Here is a 19,675-nt window from a genome sequence, read left to right as displayed (position 1 = left end):
CGCATGCGTGCAGGATTCAGAGGAGCTCACAGGGGCTGCTTGGCTGACTCGACCTCGCCGGCCATAACAGTCACCCATCTCCCCCTTCCCCTTAACTGAGCGCGTCTCCTCTATCGGCTTAAGAATCTTCCTTGTAGCACACCTCAGGTTTCGCTGGAGCGGTCTTTTGCCCTCTCGTCGTTGCCGGTCGCCCAACATCCCAAGTCTAAATACACGCGCCCCCGCACATGGATGGATCACTACTTGTAGTATATATAGATATGGAGATGGTCTTAGAATGTTAGTTTGGACTTGAGGAGTTAGAAGGAGGAGGGCATGGTCCATAGCCAGAGGGAAGGCCATGTCGTGGATCAGTGAGGTGGCAGGATGTGCCACGGATCGATGAGGTGGCGCAAGCCAGGCCGCATGATACATCCTCATCATTTCCAGGAAAGAGAATTAAGTGGCACAGAGTACCTCGATTTTTTCAATGACTTGGAAAGAAGATCTCTTGCTTTTACAATTAAGGTCATCTCCTTTTTTTTGGAAATTAACTTTCCAAGTCAGCCTGAGCTATTCTATTGTGCTTTCTTTGAGGATGTCAAAAATCAATTGTTCTAGACTTTGTAATTTATCTTTCTTTGATGTGCATCCACAAGAATAACAAGTGTGTTTACAAGCAAAAACAAATGGATCTGGTAGCATATTAACCCATAGGAAAACAAGGACAAATCTATTATGTATGTGATCAACAAGTCCTCCTTTATTAGATCCTCAAAGAAGTAGACATACACATTTGGTTTGGTTGCATCTTTTAGCAGCAGGGTTGTTGCAGACAATATTTCTCATCAACCGATGCATACATACATTCATTGGATGATTAAATCTATCCTCATGTCCACAAGATATAAATGGAAAGCAACAGCTCTCCAATAACATATTATGCATCATCCTACGAACCAACGAACGAACGACCAAGCGACAACTCTCCAAGGAGGCGACACCACACTAGTTGTGTTCCAGATAGATAAGATTGCAACAAAGAAGAGGATCCATTCTTCACTTGTGGGGGTGGGTGGCCAATTAAATAGGGATTTCCCTGGAAACCAACCCAGGTAAGATTGATGTATCTTCACACCATGTAGAGCCAGCCACTTCAACCTCCAGGTTTTTCTTTTCTTTTCTTTATATATGCTCTTGTCTCCTATAATAATAACATCTAAAGAACCAAGTGAGTCAGGTTTTTCTAACAAGGCAAGACAAAGATGCTTATCATAAAACAAATGACAGCAGGTTCATGGTTCTTCAGATTGTAAAATAGCAGTCTAATAAGGACCAGACCGGTGAGTTGAGTTGCTACAAGTAACCACAAGCTTTTACAAAATCAAGCTGGATAAACCAAACTGCAGTTGAAGCATTGCCAATTTGCTCTCAAACAAGACCTAATAAACCATTGCCAGAGTAGAAATAGAAATACAACTTTGCTAAGACCAATAACACATTGGAATAGGTCGAGTATCCAGCAGAAACAAACAACAGCTCACACTCGGTAAAAGATCGGGTAGGGGTATCTCTTCTTCTCCAATATTATCAAACAAGACTAAGAAAGAATCACCTAGGCTAGGCAGGTAATCTAGACTCTAAAGGACAAAATATAATGAGAAAAGGTTCGGGGAGACCAGACCCATGAATGTACTAATATCCAAAGGCCCGAGTTAGGTCTCCAATGAACACACCACGACACAAGAAAAACAAGATGACAAGGTAAGTTGGAAGAGGTTCAGTGCTCTTCACTGTACAACAGTCTAATTAACAAGGACAAAACAGACCATGAGTGAGTTGTAAATAACCAAAAACTACTACAAAATGTAGATAAACCAAACTTCACTTGAAACACACATTGCCAATTTTCTCTCAAGTGAATGAGGCCTATAAACCATTTCGTCCAACAATGCAACAAGATAACAAACACAAACTAGATTATAGAATTTTGCACCATAGTTGTGAAAGATGACATTCAGTTACTTGGGGGCATAGTTTTCACATTTTGAATCCATATACGAGATCGTGGTCCTCGATCGGTTGACCAAGATCAGGAATGTTCCGCTGGAATTTGTTTATCCAGAGCAGAGGATCTAGCAGCGCCTCCCCTCCAAGGGAGCGGATTGGGTACTCGCTGATTGAAGAGGGGATCAGTGGCTGGCTTCATGGACGGATGACTGGTGGAAATCTAGGGTTCCGCGGTCCGAATTGAGATGTTTAAGGGGTTTGGCGATGGATTAGCGGCTCTAACCTTGGGATTCTGGAGGGGATTCACTCAAGTGGCTTCTGGGGCGTGGGAGTCCAATGCCCTAGACTGTTCGAGTTTGACTCGGAGTTTTTTTTTGTCGACGCTTAAGAAAACAAACAATTGAATTGACACATGACTTTTTTTTTGAGGAATGAACCTATACAGGACTAGAATGCAAAATTAGCACCATCTTCCAAACCTGGCTATCCGGGCCGGCCCATCCTTAAACGTGTTTGGCACGACACGGTCCGTGACAACACATTTATAAACCGGACGTGCCAACAAGCCCGACACGGCAGTTGTGCCGGCCCGCGTGCTATTTGGCATGTTTTGTGCCTATTTTTGCTTTCTAGGTTGTTCAAAAAATAAAAATAAATAGAAAAAAGGATTGTGCAGTGCCGGCACGTGGGCCTCGCCCTCGCCTCATGGTCCAGACACGGCCCCAGGCGCGTGTCAGACCGGGCATGACATGCCAGGCACATGTGCTTCTCGGCCGGCTGGCAAAGCACGGCATATCGACGATGAAAATTCACCAAGTGGTGATTGGTCTTAAGAGCAACTCCAACGGTGTGACCGTGATTTTGTCTGTATTCTATTCATTTGGGTCGGTCGCTCGCCCGGCGTCTGTCCTATTTCAGGTTTGGGTCGGCAGTGCGTCCAACACGCTGATCCATATCTGCCGGCATGGCCGGCTGGCTGCCCTATTTCGACAAATAGCTTATTTTTGCATTGCTTTTGCATTCAAACGTATAGTCAAATAACATAGTTTCAACCGAATAAAATAACAGAGTTTTACAAGCCGGATACAAGTAAAAATGTCTCACATAATTTTGCAAGCCGAATAAAGAAGATACATTTATTGGTTGCCAACATGAACCCACATATACTCAACCAAATCATTTTGAAGTTGCACGTGAGTTTCTCAATCATGCATGTCATGATGAAATTGGGTGAACTGTTCAAACGTTGCCGCTCCTCCATGCTCAGGCACCATATTCTCACCCTGAAACTGAAACCCTTGATCGTACAGACGTTCCGGGCGTTCATCTTCTACAATCATATTGTGCATGATCACACAAGCAGTCATCACCTCCCGCAGTTTCTGCGTGCTCCAGGTATTAGCAGGATACCGAATGATGCCCCATCGAGATTGCAAAACACCAAAGGCACGCTCAACATCCTTCCTAGCACTCTCTTGCTCTTGGCCAAATCTTTTCCTCTTCTCTCCGACAGGGTTGGGGATTGTTTTGACAACAGTGGTCCACTGAGGATAGATACGTCACCAAGGTAGTATCATTTGTTGTAGTTGTGCCCGTTGACAGCAAAGTTCACCGTTGGGCTGTTGCATTCGGCAAGCCTAGCAAACACCGGCGACCGCTGAAGGACGTTGATATCATTGTGTGATTCGGCCATGCCAAAGAAAGAGTGCCAGATCCAAAGATCTTGAGACGCCACGACCTCAAGTATGGCAGTGCAAGCCCTGACATGGCCCTTATACTACCCTTGCCAAGCAGAAGGGCAACTCTTTCACTCTCAATGCATATAGTCTATGTTGCCAAGCATCCCTGGGAAGCCCCTGCTGGCATTCATCGCCAACAAACAGGTTGTATCTTCAGCGGTCAGCTCTCTCAAGTACTCAGGGCCAAACACAACAATAACAGCCTTGCAGAACTTGTATTGGGACTCTAGGCATGTAGACTCGCTCATACGGACGTACTCATCAATGAGATCACCGGGCACTCCGTATGCAAGCATTCAGATGGCGGCAGTGCATTTCTGATAAGAGGAGAAACCAATCTTTCCAACGGCATCCTCTTTGCACTCGAAGAAGTCATCCTAGCCGGCCACCCCCTCTCTAATGCGGTTGAAAAGATGCCTACTCATACGGAAACGGCGGCGGAATTTCTGATATTTGAACAACAGATTTGTTGTATCAAAGTAGTCCTTCCAAAGAAGGAAATGCCCGCTCTCCCGGTTGCGATTCAACGCCGGAAGGTGGCCTGGAATTGAGCCACAGAACAACGGCCGCTGGCTATTGAGGTGGTGATGGACCAACACGGCAGCCAATATCTCCTCGTCATCGGACAACGAATCGTCGGAGTCGCAAAGGAAATTGTGGAAAAAAAACTCGTCGGCGGAGTCCATTTTGTACCTTGGCAAACTGTCGAACAACTTGCGGGCGTCGATGAAGAAGACGACCGGCGAAGGGAGTTGAGGCGCGCACGGACCAGCTAGCTGCCCTGCCGGCGTCCGACGAGCATGGCGGTGAGGGTCTGGCCGGGGACGGCGAGGCGACTACTTGGCCGCGGGGGTGTCGGGGTGGGAAGCAGTCGGTTCCCGGCGGCAAGACGGCGGTGGCAACATCGGAGGTGGCGGCGTTGCTCAGAGGATGTTGCGGGCGTCGGCAGCCGACAGAGTCACCGAAAAATGGGCGGCGGCGGCGGCGACGACGAAGGAGGCGGGCGTGGTTGCTGTTGGATGGGGGGAGGTCAATGTGCCACCGACCAGCGGGCCCGGGGAAAGGAGAAGGCAAGCGCGCGCGCGTCCGTCTCGTGTCCGCCCGACGCAGATCCGGCTATAAAATGGGCCGAGAATGGGTCGTGGCGCGTTGGGCCGACTTTTATGTCCGCACCGACGTCAACTGACGAAATGGGTCGCCCCGTTGGAGTTGCTCTAACGCCATCATTTTGTGGTTTTTTGATCAGGTGCTAGTGGTGACCCAAATTATAGCTGGCCAAACGGGCCGGCCCGGCCCGGCACGGCACGACCCATCCTAATCGTGCCTGGCACGGCCCGGCCCGCCTAGGCACGATTATTATACGGGCCGTGCCGTGCCAGCCCGCGTGCTGCAGCCTGCAGCCCAGGCACGGCCCGTATGCTAATCGGGCCGGCCCACCGGCACGCCAGACCCACTAATCTACCTCCTATTTTGCGCACTGGATGTTTTTTAACCTATTTTTACATGTTGGCCCATATTAAGATACATAAAAAATATAAAAAAGTTAATCGGGCCATGCCGTGCCGGCCTGCGTGCTCGCCCTTCAGGCCCAGGCACGGCCTACGGCGTGCCGCGTGCCGGGCCCGGCCCGTTTAGCACGTGCCGTGCCGTGCCAGGCCCGTGCCGTGCCGACCGTGCTACCGGACCGGCCCAACTATCTCGGCCCGTTTGGCCAGCTATAACCCAAATATATCACTTGTTGATTTTTTTGGTGTTGGATTTGTTTTTAAAAAAATCATTTTCCTTTCAAAAAAGAAAGAAGTTTTTTTGGTCGGTGTGATTTTTTATCTGCTGTTGGAGATGCCCTGACCAATGCCAAAATCCAGTCGAAGGGGAAAAAAGAGCGATGGGGACCGGCGGCGCCCAAGAGGTCACGTCGTCGATGGCTCTGAGGAGCGGAATGACCTTGTGCGACGACAACCCCCTCGAAGAGAAGGGAAGAGGGATGGGGAGCGGTGGCGCACAAGCCGTCTCATCGTCGATGACTCTGCGCCGGCGGAGCCGCGACGATCCAAACGAAGAGAAAAGAAGTGGGGTTGAGAGAGGCGGAGCACAAGCGGTTGTATCGTCGACGGCTCCCCGGAGCATAGTGGCCTTGGGCGCCGACGGGCGTCCCCTCGACGGCGTCGTGCGTGCTGAACTGCTTTGGAAATTGAAGCATGGCGATGGATCCATCTACAGAAGCGACGGTTATTGGGCTAAAGTTTACCGTCTCTATGATACCAGCGAGAGTACGTACAGTAACTCTTTCAATCTCAATTTTTTGTTGATTTTTTCCATTTCAATTGTCGAATGACTTGAGATATCAATCTTAGCTTAGCTCATATAGGTGATTTTAGTATTACCAAATCCCTAAAGGGCACCTCTTTTATATGTGTTTCTCGATCTGAACAATTACAAGAGCACAACTTTGGCAAAATGACAACTTCAGATTTTCGCCATCAAAGGAGCACATCATTTTGCAATCTTCCATATCTGTTACCCTCCCGTTAACTACGACATTTTCAACTGGATTCAACACACAAGGAACATTTAAATGCAGTCAGTCAGCATAATAGCAACACTGTTCCTTAATTCTGACATGGTTCACAGCAACAGCACCACAACAGGGGTTGTTCGCATAATAGTAGCATGGTTGCCAAATAGAGATCTGACATTTTTACACCAGAGAGATTTGCCCATGTACCAAGTACCAACTATAATTCTCGATAATAAGACTTTGGTTTATTCCTCCAGATGAGATGGACAGCATTCTTTCTAGTTCTAGAATCTGAACTTATTATAGAAATAGGTGCCATTCTTCTAATGTCACACCTGGGCTTGAGTGAGCTATTGCAGATGAAGTCTTGTTGTTCTTCCCATTGCGAGGGTTCAGCAACATCTGTGGAGACTTTAGCGCCTCTGGATTTTCTTTTATAACTTTATTAAGACCACACTTGGGCTAGGCATGGAACATTTCTACTGGACGATATTACAGAAGTTAACAACTTGGTTCTCTGCCCTCCTTTCCCTTTGCGCCTTTGCGTGTTTTTGTCGGTGGTTGGGGCGGGGGGGGGGGGGGGGGGGCAGTTGTTGGCTGACTCTTGTGCATGTCTTTCGGTCTGGGGTATGATGTGTAGTGTAGGTCAGGGGCAAACTTGGAGAGAGAGAGGGGGGGGGGGGGGGGGAGACGATGGAGGCAATGGACTGAAACATATGGAAGGCCCAAAACAGAATCGTCTATTTTGTGACGCAGTGTTCTTCTCAATGCTATATATCTGAAGTCAGGTCTTTCAGTAATATTTTGCCAAAATGGTGTCATTTTAATGGTACAGGTGCTGTTAATGGTATATCTAAAGTTAAAACAGGTCTGTTGTATGATCTAAAAAATGTCTACTGATCATTTACAATCACTTGTTTCTGTTGATTAAAAATATTTAGATGCACAAGATCGATGGATCCTCGTGTTGTTGTTTGTTTTACTTGGTAATTTTTTGCAAGTTAAATTCGGTTCATTCTTTAGATTATATGCGCAAGACGATGCCCCAGTTCCAAGCCCGTTTAAATTAATCATGATCCGCTGTTTTCATACGGTCTGCTGCATATTCTAGAACATGCCATGTACATGCAAAAGTCACCAATGGTACGTAAAAAATCATATGTAGCTATATGTGAAACAACTTTTTGCGACTAGACATTTAGTGTACATACTCTCTCATTCTCATCCCACGAAGCACACTAACAAGTTCAGTATTTTCCACTCATTTTCTGTAGCCAAAAATTTATTAGATGGCCGTAACAATAGGGATTTTGCCATACTTAAGTAAGCTATATGCTTAACATTATGGTTTTTATCCAAATTTATGACTGCCGTATTATTATGTTAATATTCGTAATTGTCATATTTATGTTTCAGTCCTACATTACAATTTTAGACATCATTAGGTCTCATATGTATGAGTACGAAAATCATGATTCATGATATTTGTTTGTATCAATCTGTTTTGTCTCCTTTCAGTTGAAGGCTGTAGGTTAATTGTTTTAATCATGTACTGAATGATTTCTATTGTTGTCGATCAGCTTGTCTGGAGCCAATGATGATGACTGTGCCTTATGACAGTTGCATGCCTAACTGGAGGGTCTGTGGAAGGCATTCATATTGCGCCATGATGCAGATATTCTCGCTGAAGCTAGCTAACACATCGTATGTTGGTGACCCAGTTGAGTTGTATGGCTACGTGGCTGTCAGAGATCTGTTGAACCCTATGCGCAACTATGTCTTCAACCGTACAAGAGATGATCCTTTCATTGTGGGGCATGATGGCCTCATACAGATGTCTGGTCCTAAGAGAGGCATCAGAATGGAAGCTACTGTGCTAATCGAGTTTGACCTGAAGATTAAGACAGGAGGAGAAGAATGTGGTGATCTAGAGCTCATTGATGGTGTTGCCCAATTCAGCGACAGAGGCACAGGCCACGCTAGGGTAATCACACGACGATTGGATGGTGATTGTGGCTCAGTGGACATAACGTTTGCACTTCTGGAACAAGCCTCGGAGGCCACTATACAGGTTGGGATATCAGAAATTCAGCAGGACAGTTGCTTAAGCCTGTGTTTGGTAGGGTCTTACACTAGCCCATCTTATGCTGCACGTGGCAAAATCCAGCTGTTTGATGGGGTTATCGCTGCCGAGACATCTGAGCTAACCAGGGCCGTGGTTGCTGTGGCGCAAGATGCAAAGTTGGTTGTAACATTGAAGCTCAGTCAGAAGGGTGGGCCGGACATCTATCGATGCGATGTTTTCCGGGTTGAAAAACATGGAACTCAGAGCCGGCCTTTCTATTTTGGTTTGGCCAAAGTGGAGGTGATGGTAACTTGGTCAACTATGGATATTCCCTACAATCTTCTTGGGCCTAATTGCTTTAGGTACGAGTTCCAGGCATCTGATGGCATTGAGTTTGACGATTGATAATTGCACTTGTAAGAAAACTAGCACTCCTAACCCACTCCGTATACCATAATGTCTTATGTCTATCTCAGTTGTGTACTACTACTTGATAGCATATTCAAGTGTTCTGAAACCTACCCATGCGAATGTGAGATAACACCAGTTTGTGGTGTCATGAAAAATTGTTGCACTCTTTGCTTTGTTTGTCTTGAGATTTATGTGCAAATTTGAGTGCTCCTAGTTTTAGGAATTATTTGGCATTTGCTCATGTGGTCGTTAGACAGCTGATGTCCTAGCGGCAGGTCGACCTGCTGGCATTGGCTGTCCTGTTGGCTGCCCATAGTGTGGCATGCCTCTTCATTCGCATGGCTTGAACTTATACGTGGCTGTTGGATGTACCCTGTTGGTGGTGTTTGCTCTATAACATAAAGCAGGGCTATGCAGTACTTGGGCTATGGTCTTTTGTCTTACAAAAAAGTGCTCTTTAACATGTTTTCCATGTGTTGCAAACATTAGGTATACTAGCAAAAGGGCCCGTGCGTTGCAACGGGAAAACAAAAAATCATAATCTCCAATGGCCATGACCACATTTTGCTGCATCTCGTGCACATATTTGAAATCATGAACATTATTCAATTTTGTGAACACTGTTACAAATTTTTAACATTTTCTAAAATTAAGAACATATTTTTTAATTCATGAACATTTTATACTATTTGCAAACATTTAAAAAATTGTGAACATTTTTTGAAACAACTTATTTCAATCGGCGAACATTTCTACAATCGATGAACATCTTTTTGGAAATTGATGGAACGATTTTTGGAATTCATGAACATTTTTTTATTTAACAAACATTTTTTAAATGCATGAGCATTTTTTTTTGAATGAACGAACATTTTATGAATGAGTAAACGCCAACCGAATCCCGTGAGTCCGCCGGAAACAAACCTCCACACGCTCTCTGACAATGCTAGAAACACCACCAAAATGGGGACTGGACGGAAAGATCCTTATTAGATGTTTAGACAGCCGTTGCCGCCTCGCCTCTTTGAGCAGGGCATGATGCCTAACAAAGTAAAAAAAACATGAAAACACGAAGCCTTCCCGCAGGCAAGGGCTGGGATCCACCACGCCTCCATGACCCTAAGACCATAGAAGATGAGGTAGACCGACGGCGGCACCAGCAGGAGGCACGAGATATCCTAGCAAAAGATGACAAGAAAAACAAACTATGGTTGACAAAGAGACATTTTGGCATGCCAAAAAGTCAGCAACCATTTTAATCAGAGACCAAATGTTTAGCCACGGCAATTTTTCCTATTTTGTTTCGAAAAGGGCGTACTCAGTCTCTGCATCATGTGATGCACACAATCATTATTTTAATCTGCGCCAAATTCAAGCCACCGAGTATCAATATCTCTACTACTTAAAAAGAACGTAAGGTTTCCATTTCACATTTCTTCCCACCCCCAGTTCATGAACATTTGTGTTAAAACTTATGTTTATATACAACATGATATTTTTGAAGGTTTTTGTTTTTTATTTCGTCCATAAAATAACTTTTTTTACTTTCTCACGGGGCAGTTTTATTATAAGTGGATGACATTTTTTATTATAAGATGGTGGCATTTTTTATTGAGAGGATGATAGTTTTATTTTTAACGGCATGGCAGTTTTATTAAGAAGAGAATGCCATTTTATTAAGTAGGATGACATTCTTATTATTATGATGATGGAATTCTTTTATCATTAAGATGATGACATTTTTAATGCCGTTTTTATTATTAGTGGCATGGCAGTTTTTATTAATATAAGAGCATGCCATTTTTTGTTTATAATATGATAGCATTTTTAATAGTGAGGGGATTTTTGTTATAATGATATGACATATATTAATAAGAGAATGACATTTTTTAGGGAAAGAGTTTGACATTTTTTATTTATAACAGCATGACGTTAAGATAATGACATTTTTTAATATTGAGAGGTGGTATTTTTCTGCTGCCACTTCTTTTTGCAAACAAAATTTTTGGGTGATGACTGGGTACATGGCAACTTGTGTTACATTTTTTCATTTTTCTGATTTTTCTTTATGGCATTTTCTAGAGAAACTATTTAATGGACCTTTGGGCCAATTGGAGAGTCACCATGGCCCTTCCGCTGGCGAACAGAGGGAAACGTTCGCTGGGAGGCTCCTCCCAGCGACTGATCGCCAGCTAAAGGGTCCTAATAGAAAAGCATCGGAGCATTCTCAAAAAAAAAAAAAAAAAATAGAAAAGCATCGGAGCCAAAATCCAATCGAAGGCGAAAAAGGAGCGATGGAGAGCGGCGGCGCCCAAGAAGTCCCGTCGTCGATGGCTCCGAGGAGCCGAACGACCTTGGGCGACGACAACCCAATCGAAGAAAAGAGAAGAGGGATGGGGGGCGGTGGCGCGGAAGCCGTCTCATCGTCGATGACTCCGTGGGGCCGCGACGATCCAAACGAAGAGAAGATAGGCGGCCCGCAGGCGGTTGCATCGTCGACGGCTCCCCGGCGCAGGGTAGCCTTGGGCGCCGACGGGCGCCCCCTCGACGGCGTCATGCGCGGTGAACTGCTTCGCAACTTGAAGCATGGCGATGGATCCATCTACACAAGCAACAGTTACTGGGCTAGAGTTTATCGTCTCTACGATACCAGCGAGAGTAGGTAGCTCTTTCCATCTCAATTGTTGAATGACCTGAGATAACATCAATCCTAGCTTAGCTTAGCTTAGCTTAGCTCATCTAATCATAGTACTCCATTACAAGAACACAACATTGGCAAAATACCACTAAAATACCCAACTTTAGATTTGTGCCATCAAAAGAGCGCAGCATTTTGCAACTTTCCATCTCTGTTGCCCTCCCTTTAACTAGGGCCATTTTACCTTCTCTAATGATCATGACTGCCATTTCAACTGGATTCAACACACAAGCAATATTTAACTGCAGCCATTCACCCATTCAGTAAAAAGCTGCAGTCATTCAGCATAATAGCAAGATGGTTCCTTATTCTGACATGGTTCACAATAACAGCATCACGGCTGTGGTTGTTAGCATAATAGTAGCATGGTTGCCAAATAGAGATCTGACATAGTTCTGCACAAAAGGCCATTGTTTTACGCCATGGAGATTTGACCATGTACCAACTACCAACTGTTGTTCTGGATAATAATCCTTCGGCTTACTCTCCAGGTGAGATGGATAACATTCTTCTAGTTGTAGGACCCGAGCTTATTGGGGAAAGAGGTGCCATTCTTGTGGTTGTCACACCCTGGCTTGAATAGGCTATTGCAGATAAAGTCTTGTGGTTCTTCGACGGTTCAGCAACATCTGTGGAGGCTTTAGCGCCTTCGGATTTTGTTACTAGGAAGACACAACTTTTGGGGTAGGCAAGGAACAGTTCGTGCATAATGAGGCACAACTCAGCAATTTAGTTCTACCTTAAAAAAAAATTTGGAAGAGTAAGTGGAAGCGCTTGTCCTAATTCAGCTTGAGTAGCCTTCTGCCTTCCCTACTTTGCCTGAAACATATGAAAGGCTCAAACGGAATGCTGTATTTAACGGTGTGATCTTTTGATATTATCAAATAGGGATGTTGTATTATCTTAATAAAATGTCTACTGAGCATTTACGATCACTTGTTTCTGTTGATTAAAAAATATTTAATCGGACAAGATCCATGGATCGTTGTGTTTTATTGGACTGTGTTTCCCTTGTTTGTTTTACTTGGCAATTTATTGAAAGTTAAATTGGATTCATTATTTAGATTCGTTAGTTCTGTAGAATGATATCCCAGTTCCAAGCCTGTTTAAATCAATCATGAACCCACTGTTTTCACACACTGCTGCTTATCCTAGAACGGCCCACATACTCACAAAAGTCACCAGTGGTATGTTTACATAAAAGAATATCTATCCAAGGCACCTTTGGCAACTATTTTTTTTATTTACATTTATTCTTAGTATTTATGTATGTGCTTAGTATTATGGTATCATCCAAATTTTAGGACTGCCGTATTATTATGTTGATATTTGTAATGTTATCATATTTATGTTTTGGTTCTAACATTATAGTTTTAGACAACATTAGGTCTCATATGTGTGAGTACAAAAATCAAGGTTTCAAGTCTTTGCTTGTATCAATCTATTTTGTCAATTTTCAGTTGAAAGTTACAGGTTAATAAGTTTAATTACCTAGTGACTCATTTCTATTGTTTTCTATCAGCTTGTCTGGAGTCAATGATGATGACGGTGCCTTATGACAGTTGCATGCCTAACTGGAGGGTTTGTAAAAGGCATGCCTATCGCACCATGATGCAGATATTCTCGCTGAAGCTAGCTTACACTTCTTCATATGTTGGTGGCCCAGTTCAGTTGTATGGATACGTGGCTGTCAGAGATCTGTTGAACCCTATGCGAAATTACGTCTTCAACCGTACAAGAAATGATCCTTTGGTGGTCGAGCATGATGGCTTTATACAAATGTCTGGCCCCAAGAGAGGCATCAGAATGCAAGCTCCCGTGCTGATAGAGTTCAATCTGAAGATTAAGACAGGAGGAGAAGAAGAAGGTGATGATCAACAGGTCATTGATGGTGTTGCCATATTCGGCGACAGAATCTCAGGGCATGCCAGGGTAAACACGCAGCGAATGGATGGTGATGGTGGCTCAGTGGACATAAAGTTTGCAGTTCTGGAACGTGCCTCGGAGGCCACTGTACAGGTTGGGATATCAGAAATTGAGAAGGGCAGTTGCTTAAGCTTGTGTTTGGCAGGATCTTACACTAGCCCATCTTATGTTTCACATGGGAAAATTCAGCTGTTTGATGGGGTTATCACTGCGGAGGCATCCGAGCTAAGCAGGGCCGTGGTTGCTGTGGCGCGAGATAGTAAGCTGGTTGTAAAACTGAAGCTTAGTCAGAAGGGTGGGTTGGACATCCATCGATGCACTATCTTCCCGGTTGAAAAGCATGGAAGTCAGTCCTTCATTTTCAATCTTGGTGTGGCCACTGTGGAGGTGATGGTAACTTGGTCAACAATGGATATTCCCCAAAGTCTTCTTGGGCCTAATTGCTTTGCGCATGAGTTCATGGCATCTGAGGGCGTTGAGTATGTCGATGAATAATTGCAGTGGTAAGATAAATGGCAGTTCTAACCCACTTTCTGATGTCTAATACCATAATGTCAATCTGGACTGTGTACTTAATGGCATATTTGGATTCTCTGAAACCTACCTGTACGTATGTGAAATAGCACTAGTTTGCGGTCCTAAAACTGAGTACATTGAGTTTTAAAACTAAAGCAACATTGACACTATTCACATCTGAATTTGTCTTTTTTGTTTCTCAATGTGCATTTTGAGTTTGGAGCTGAAATTTTTAGGGGTTGTAGTCATATTCTTTTTGAACATTCAGAAATTTTTTCATAATTTTTTTTGAAATGTTTAAAAATATATATTTTTGTCATTGGAGCACTGGGAGTACCCTAGGCTGGGAGCACCTGATTCTTTCCCATACCTGCACCTGGGGTTGTTTGTGGAATCCGTGAGTCAATGAGACTCGGCAATAATATTGCCAAGGGTACTAAGACTAACATCACTTTGTGGGTAGGAGTTAAGTGGCGAGGTTGTAGCAAGCAGCTAAGCAGGTTTTCTCGCTCGGCGTTGTTCACTCAGTCGCTCGCTCGTTCTATGGATTGTTTTTCTCTTTCTTGTAAAATGGTTGCACTAGTACGGGTTTTTTCTTTCAAATTTTCTTCTTTCTTTCTTGGGTTCCTGCTGTTTTTTCACCGGTTTTCTTTTCTCTCATTGTTATAAATTTGGTTTTCCTTTTTATTGGTTTTCTTTTGTTTTTCTTTCTTTCTTTGTTATACTTTGGTTTCCTTTGTTTTCTTTCTTTGTTTTCTTTGCCTTTTCCTTTTTGTTTCTTTGTTTCTTTGTCGATTTTCATTGGTTTTCTTTTCTGTTCAACATATGTTAACTTTTTAGTACATACCCCCTCCATTCGGTATTACTTATCGAAGAAACTAATGTATCTAGACGTATTATCCATTTCTGGGACAAGCAATTCCGGATGGAGAGAGTATTCAACACTTTTCATATACATTAGAATCATTTTTATACAAATGCTAAATATTTCTGAAATAAATGATTTTTAAAACTTAGTTTTTTATGTTTACTTTTTTTATACACATTGTAAATTTTGGTATATATGTAATATATTTTTATAATACATTCTTAACTTTTTTTTTGAGAATCAACATTTTTTGTGTACATGGTCAATTTTAACATTTTGTGTACATTTTTTTTGGGAGGTAACATTTTGTGTACATGGTTAATATCGCATCCCGCGCGGCTGGGTCGGCCCATGTCGCGATAGCAGCGCCCTTCTCTTTCTCTTTCTCCTCTCAAAGAAAAAGCAGCGCCCTTCTCTGAAGTAAAATCCCGCTCCCAAACAAAAGAAATTCCCCTCCACCTGTTCGTCCACCTCGAGCCGCCGTCCCCCTCCCCTCCACGAAAAACGAAGTTCCCCGTCGGATAGTTGCTCTCCCGGCGCCCGGCGGCCGGGCCTGCCCCCAAATCGAAGTCCGGCTGCCCGCTGCTTCATCCTCTTGGAGAGGATGGACGGCGACCTGACGGAGGGGCTCCTCTGCAAGAACTCCGGCAAGCGCCCGGAGTCCCCCCCTCCGCTGTCGCCGTCTTCGGGGGACATTTTCAAGGACCCTACCGACTCCAGCGACTCCAGCACCAGCGGGGCCGCGACGAACCGGGCGCCCGTCCGCGACGACTGCAAGAACCACCAAGAAGTGGTGGTGGCGTCCTCTGCGGCCAGCGAAGGCGAGCACGGGACGGTATCTACCGGCGAGGAAGAGGATAAGGAGGCGTCGGGACCCCTTGCTCGCTGGGAAGCCCTGGCGGCATCCGCTGCTCTCCGGGAGGCGGCGGCGGCGGCGGCGGCATCTCGCCGGGAGGCGGGGAGGGGCTTCTTTTTCGGCGGGGGGAGAGCAGGAGGTGGCTCGAGCGGCGGGGCCGTTTCGAGCAGGGCTGAGCACCTGATCCTCGTCCCTCCGCCGGGAGCGGCGGGTCTGATCCACCGCGCCGATCACCTGTCCGACTCCTGGAGGACGGACCCCATCCTCGCCGGCCCTTCGACCGACCTGACGGTCGCGCTGCAGGCGTTCGCCGCCGCACCAGATGAGAGAACAGCGGCCAGGCTCGAGCAGGCGGCTGCGGCGTTGGACATTGTTGCATCAAGCAACACGGAGGATGGTGCTGTCGCCAAGCAGCTGGCCGCCGAAGCGGCGGCACTTGCGGCCGGCTGGCGGGGAGACGACCGGCAGCGGCAGGGGTCGAGCGCCTTCGAAACGGCGGCCGGTCGGCGGGAACCGGAGCTGCAGGCGCCAGCGTCCTATTCCACTGAAACTTTGTTGTGCGCCGTGATCTCTGGCTCATTGGCCCTGCTTCCATATTTGCCCACCCAAGTCCCCAAGCGTTCCCGGAGTGTCTTTGCCGTTCTCTTTGGCAGCGTCTTCGTACTCGCTTCAGTCGGTGTGATGCTCCTCGTCGCACACAAGAGGTTTGCCAACACTCTGGCGAGAATCTCTTTTGGAACATTTACAGTGTTGGTTATCGCCTTTGTTGGGTTCGCCCTCGGAGGAAGGACATACAGTTGATATTGATAGGGAGTACTATGTAGTACTCCCTCCGTTCCCAAATACTTGTCTTTCTAGTCATTTCAAATGGACTCAACATACGGATGTATGTAGACATATTTTAAAGTATAGATTCACTCATTTTGGGCCGTATGTAGTCACTTGTTGAAATCTCTAGAAAGACAAGTATTTAGGAACGGAGGGAGTACGTATCATAGATAGATACTGGTCACTCTGAATTTGAAGTACCATGCCAGACTTTTGAGAAATGCCATATCACAGATATTGGCGTGTATGACAAGTTTTGAGGAATGTCATATCATAGTTTTGTTTTCCGGCAGTAATATCAAGTTGGAGGAGTCTGTTATTCTGTATTGCGTGTTCACAAAATTCTTGCCTTCTTGATCTTAACTTCAGTTAAGCATCGAAGGTGTTTGCTTCTCTCCATTTTTTGTTGGGAGATTCTGGTGTAAAGCTACTTTGGTTTCGTTATGAATGGAGCTGGGAGTGTCGGCATGCCAACAACGGATGATGTTAAAACGGTGTTTTACCTTGGAATTTGACAAATTGGTTTTCCTTTCATTTTGCTTTGTTGACCTACGGTTACCTCGAGCCTGGAGCAATAAGTTTAACCCATACAAGTTATTTATTTCTTATATTATAGTCCCAACGCCGAGGTTCCATTGTTTGTGTGTGGTTCATCTTACATTTTAGTTTGAACTAAAACACGACGAGTAATTTGAAACGGAGGGGTTAGCTTTTTATTTACATTCAATCTACAGATATGGAAAATCTAAAGTAAAAATTTTTGTACCTGGCTTGCAGAAATTTCATTCAGCTGCAGATAATAACTCCTGATCCTGGGATAACAATGACACATTACATTATAGTATTATTTAGAAGAACTCCTTAGTAAGATCTGTGAAGTTCTTTCTATGAATATTTTTCCCGAAAATCACGCAAATCGCCAAAAATATTCTGGTGGTGCATTGGTGTACTCCAAATAGAAAATGTAACGGGTACGCATGCACCATCCATAATCAGTACTCCTTGTGTTTCTTTTTTTTACTTTGCATACAAGTTTGTTAAGTCAAACTTTATACAGTTTATTAATCAAAATTACAGGAAAAATACGAAGATTTATAATATCAAATCAATATCATTAGATGCATCATAAAAATTAAATTTCATATCATATATCTTTAGTATTATAAACGTTGATATATATTTTAATATAAACTTGGTCAAACTTTACCCACTTTGATGGAAAATCTTACATGGGGAGTAAAAGGAAATGGGGGAGTATGATTTTTTTTTCGAAAAGAAGGATAACCCCCGGCTTCTGCATCGAGCGATGTACACATCCATATATTATTAATTATTTAGAATCTAACAGTCGAACTATCGGCCCGAAAAAAAAAGACAAAAATAAAACCAGAAGTCGCATGCCTCGCAATAGTAACTCCACCAAACAACAACTAACCTATAATAAAAAACAAACTCGAAATGAAAAAATATACAACTCCTGGGCTACGCCTTTAAGAAGGAATCATCGCACGTGCGCCGACGATGATGAGTCCAACCCAAGGTTGATCTCAGGATTCTCATCCCCAAAGCCGAGCTTAGGTCCATCACCTGCAGCAAGGAACCAAGCAGGTGCCCGTCGAATAGCCATATCAGAGATCTTGTGTTTCCACTGAAGTGCATAAACTCGTCGTTGAAGACGCCTCTACCGTCATCCCCTGTCCGGCTACTGACGCCTCGATAACTGGATACCTTTGGAGAAGATTCTGGAACACAAAGACGTCCCATACCGCCTCGCCTCCCGTCACTGTCGCACCACCTTCATCCAACAGTGACAGGCTAAACATCACACCTTCGCCAAAGTCACTATGCTGTACCTGCCAACAGTAGGCATGACTTGACAACTCCGCATGAGCCGCCGTGCGTAGCATTCTCTAGCGACGCACTCGTCGACGGCTTCACCTGCCAATGATAACCATTGCATGTCGCCTCCGAAAGAGACTCATGTGTCACATGTCGAGCCACATCGAACCCATCTATTGATAGAGGGGACGTCTCATACCGCAGCCAGCCTCAGAAAGATCGCCACCACCAGGAGATCCAGCCTCTGAGTCGCCCACATGACCACAAAAATCGACCAAAATTGAAGGATAAGGGTTGCCACCCTGATTTTGTGCGCTTCAAGAGCACCCACCACTACTAGGAGAAATCCTACTAGCAACGATGGAAATACCTATAGCAGTAGCGCTGGGTCCAGCATGATACGTCTCCAACACATCTATAATTTTTTATTGTTCCATACTATTATATTATCTGTTTTGGATGTTTTATATGCATTAATATGCTATTTTATATTATTTTTTGGACTAACCTATTAACCTAGAGCCCACTGCTCGTTTTTGTTTTTTGCCTGTTTTAGAGTTTCACAGAAAAGGAATACCAAATGGAGTCCAAACGGAATAAAACTTTCGTGATGATCTTTCTTGGACCAGAAGCAAACCAGGAGACTTGGAGATGAAGTTGGAGAAGCAACGAGGCGACCACGAGGGTGGAGGGCGCGCCCCCCTACCTCATGGGCCCCTCGGAGGTCTCCTGACCTAATTCTTTCGCCATATATACTATTATACCCCATAACCATCAGGGGGAGCCACGAAAACACTTTTCCACCACCGCACCCTTCTGTACTCGTGTGATCCCATCTAGGGGCCTTTTCTGGCGTCCTGCCAGAGGGGGATTCGATCATGGAGGGCTTCTACATCAACATCATTGCCCTTCCGATGAAGCGTGAGTAGTTTACCTCAGACCTACGGGTCCATAGCTAGTAGCTAGATGGTTTATTCTCTCTCTTTGATTCTCAATACCATGTTCTCCTCGATGTTCTTGGAGATCTATTCGATGTAATATTCTTTTGCGGTGTGTTTGCCGAGATCCGATGAATTGTGGATTTATGATCAGATTATCTATGAATATTATTTGAGTCTTCTCTGAATTCTTATATGCATGATTTGATATCTTTGCAAGTCTCTTCGAATTATCGGTTTAGTTTGGCCTACTAGATTGGTTTTTCTTGCAATGGGAGAAGTGCTTAGCTTTGGGTTCAATCTTGCGGTGTCCTTTCCCAGTGACGGTAGGGGAAGCAAGGCACGTATTGTATTGTTGCCATCGAGGATAAAAAGATGGGGTTTTCATCATATTGCTTGAGTTAATTCCTCTACATCATGTCATCTTACTTAATGCGTTCCTCTGTTCTTTATGAACTTAATACTCTAGATGCAGGCAGGAGTC

The 19,675-nt window shown here is 44.6% G+C and overlaps 3 protein-coding genes across 3 annotated transcripts; all 3 read left to right on the top strand.

The window, feature by feature from the left end:
- Positions 1-5,572: 5,572 nt before the first annotated feature.
- Positions 5,573-8,897, top strand: LOC123071727 (uncharacterized). The gene is made up of 2 exons (XM_044495313.1): positions 5,573-5,998; positions 7,827-8,897. The coding sequence occupies exons 1-2, from the start codon at positions 5,614-5,616 to the stop codon at positions 8,714-8,716; spliced, it is 1,275 nt and encodes a 424-aa protein (XP_044351248.1). The 5' UTR covers positions 5,573-5,613; the 3' UTR covers positions 8,717-8,897.
- Positions 8,898-10,746: 1,849 nt separating this feature from the next.
- Positions 10,747-14,140, top strand: LOC123067694 (uncharacterized). Its single transcript, XM_044490384.1, has 2 exons — positions 10,747-11,380; positions 12,943-14,140. The coding sequence occupies exons 1-2, from the start codon at positions 10,747-10,749 to the stop codon at positions 13,839-13,841; spliced, it is 1,533 nt and encodes a 510-aa protein (XP_044346319.1). The 3' UTR covers positions 13,842-14,140.
- Positions 14,141-15,005: 865 nt separating this feature from the next.
- On the top strand, positions 15,006-16,789 carry LOC123066065 (uncharacterized). The gene has a single exon (XM_044489226.1). It carries the CDS (start codon positions 15,335-15,337, stop codon positions 16,385-16,387), a length of 1,053 nt encoding a protein of 350 aa, XP_044345161.1. The 5' UTR covers positions 15,006-15,334; the 3' UTR covers positions 16,388-16,789.
- Positions 16,790-19,675: the final 2,886 nt, after the last annotated feature.

The sequence above is a fragment of the Triticum aestivum genome, chromosome 3B, assembly GCF_018294505.1.
Source record: "Triticum aestivum cultivar Chinese Spring chromosome 3B, IWGSC CS RefSeq v2.1, whole genome shotgun sequence".
In the NCBI taxonomy this organism is placed as follows: domain Eukaryota; kingdom Viridiplantae; phylum Streptophyta; class Magnoliopsida; order Poales; family Poaceae; genus Triticum; species Triticum aestivum.
The sequence above is the reverse complement of the archived record's forward strand: the minus strand, read 5'-3'. Positions and strand labels throughout refer to the sequence as shown.

Excerpts from the sequence above, each read along its gene's own strand:
- LOC123066065 (XM_044489226.1), top strand. The coding sequence starts at position 15,335 with ATGGACGGCGACCTGACGGAGGGGCTCCTCTGCAAGAACTCCGGCAAG.
- LOC123067694 (XM_044490384.1), top strand. The coding sequence starts at position 10,747 with ATGGCAACTTGTGTTACATTTTTTCATTTTTCTGATTTTTCTTTATGG. Across the intron at positions 11,381-12,942 it reads TCTCTACGATACCAGCGAGA|CTTGTCTGGAGTCAATGATG; the intron begins GTAGGTAGCTCT and ends GTTTTCTATCAG.
- LOC123071727 (XM_044495313.1), top strand. The coding sequence starts at position 5,614 with ATGGGGACCGGCGGCGCCCAAGAGGTCACGTCGTCGATGGCTCTGAGG. Across the intron at positions 5,999-7,826 it reads TCTCTATGATACCAGCGAGA|CTTGTCTGGAGCCAATGATG; the intron begins GTACGTACAGTA and ends GTTGTCGATCAG.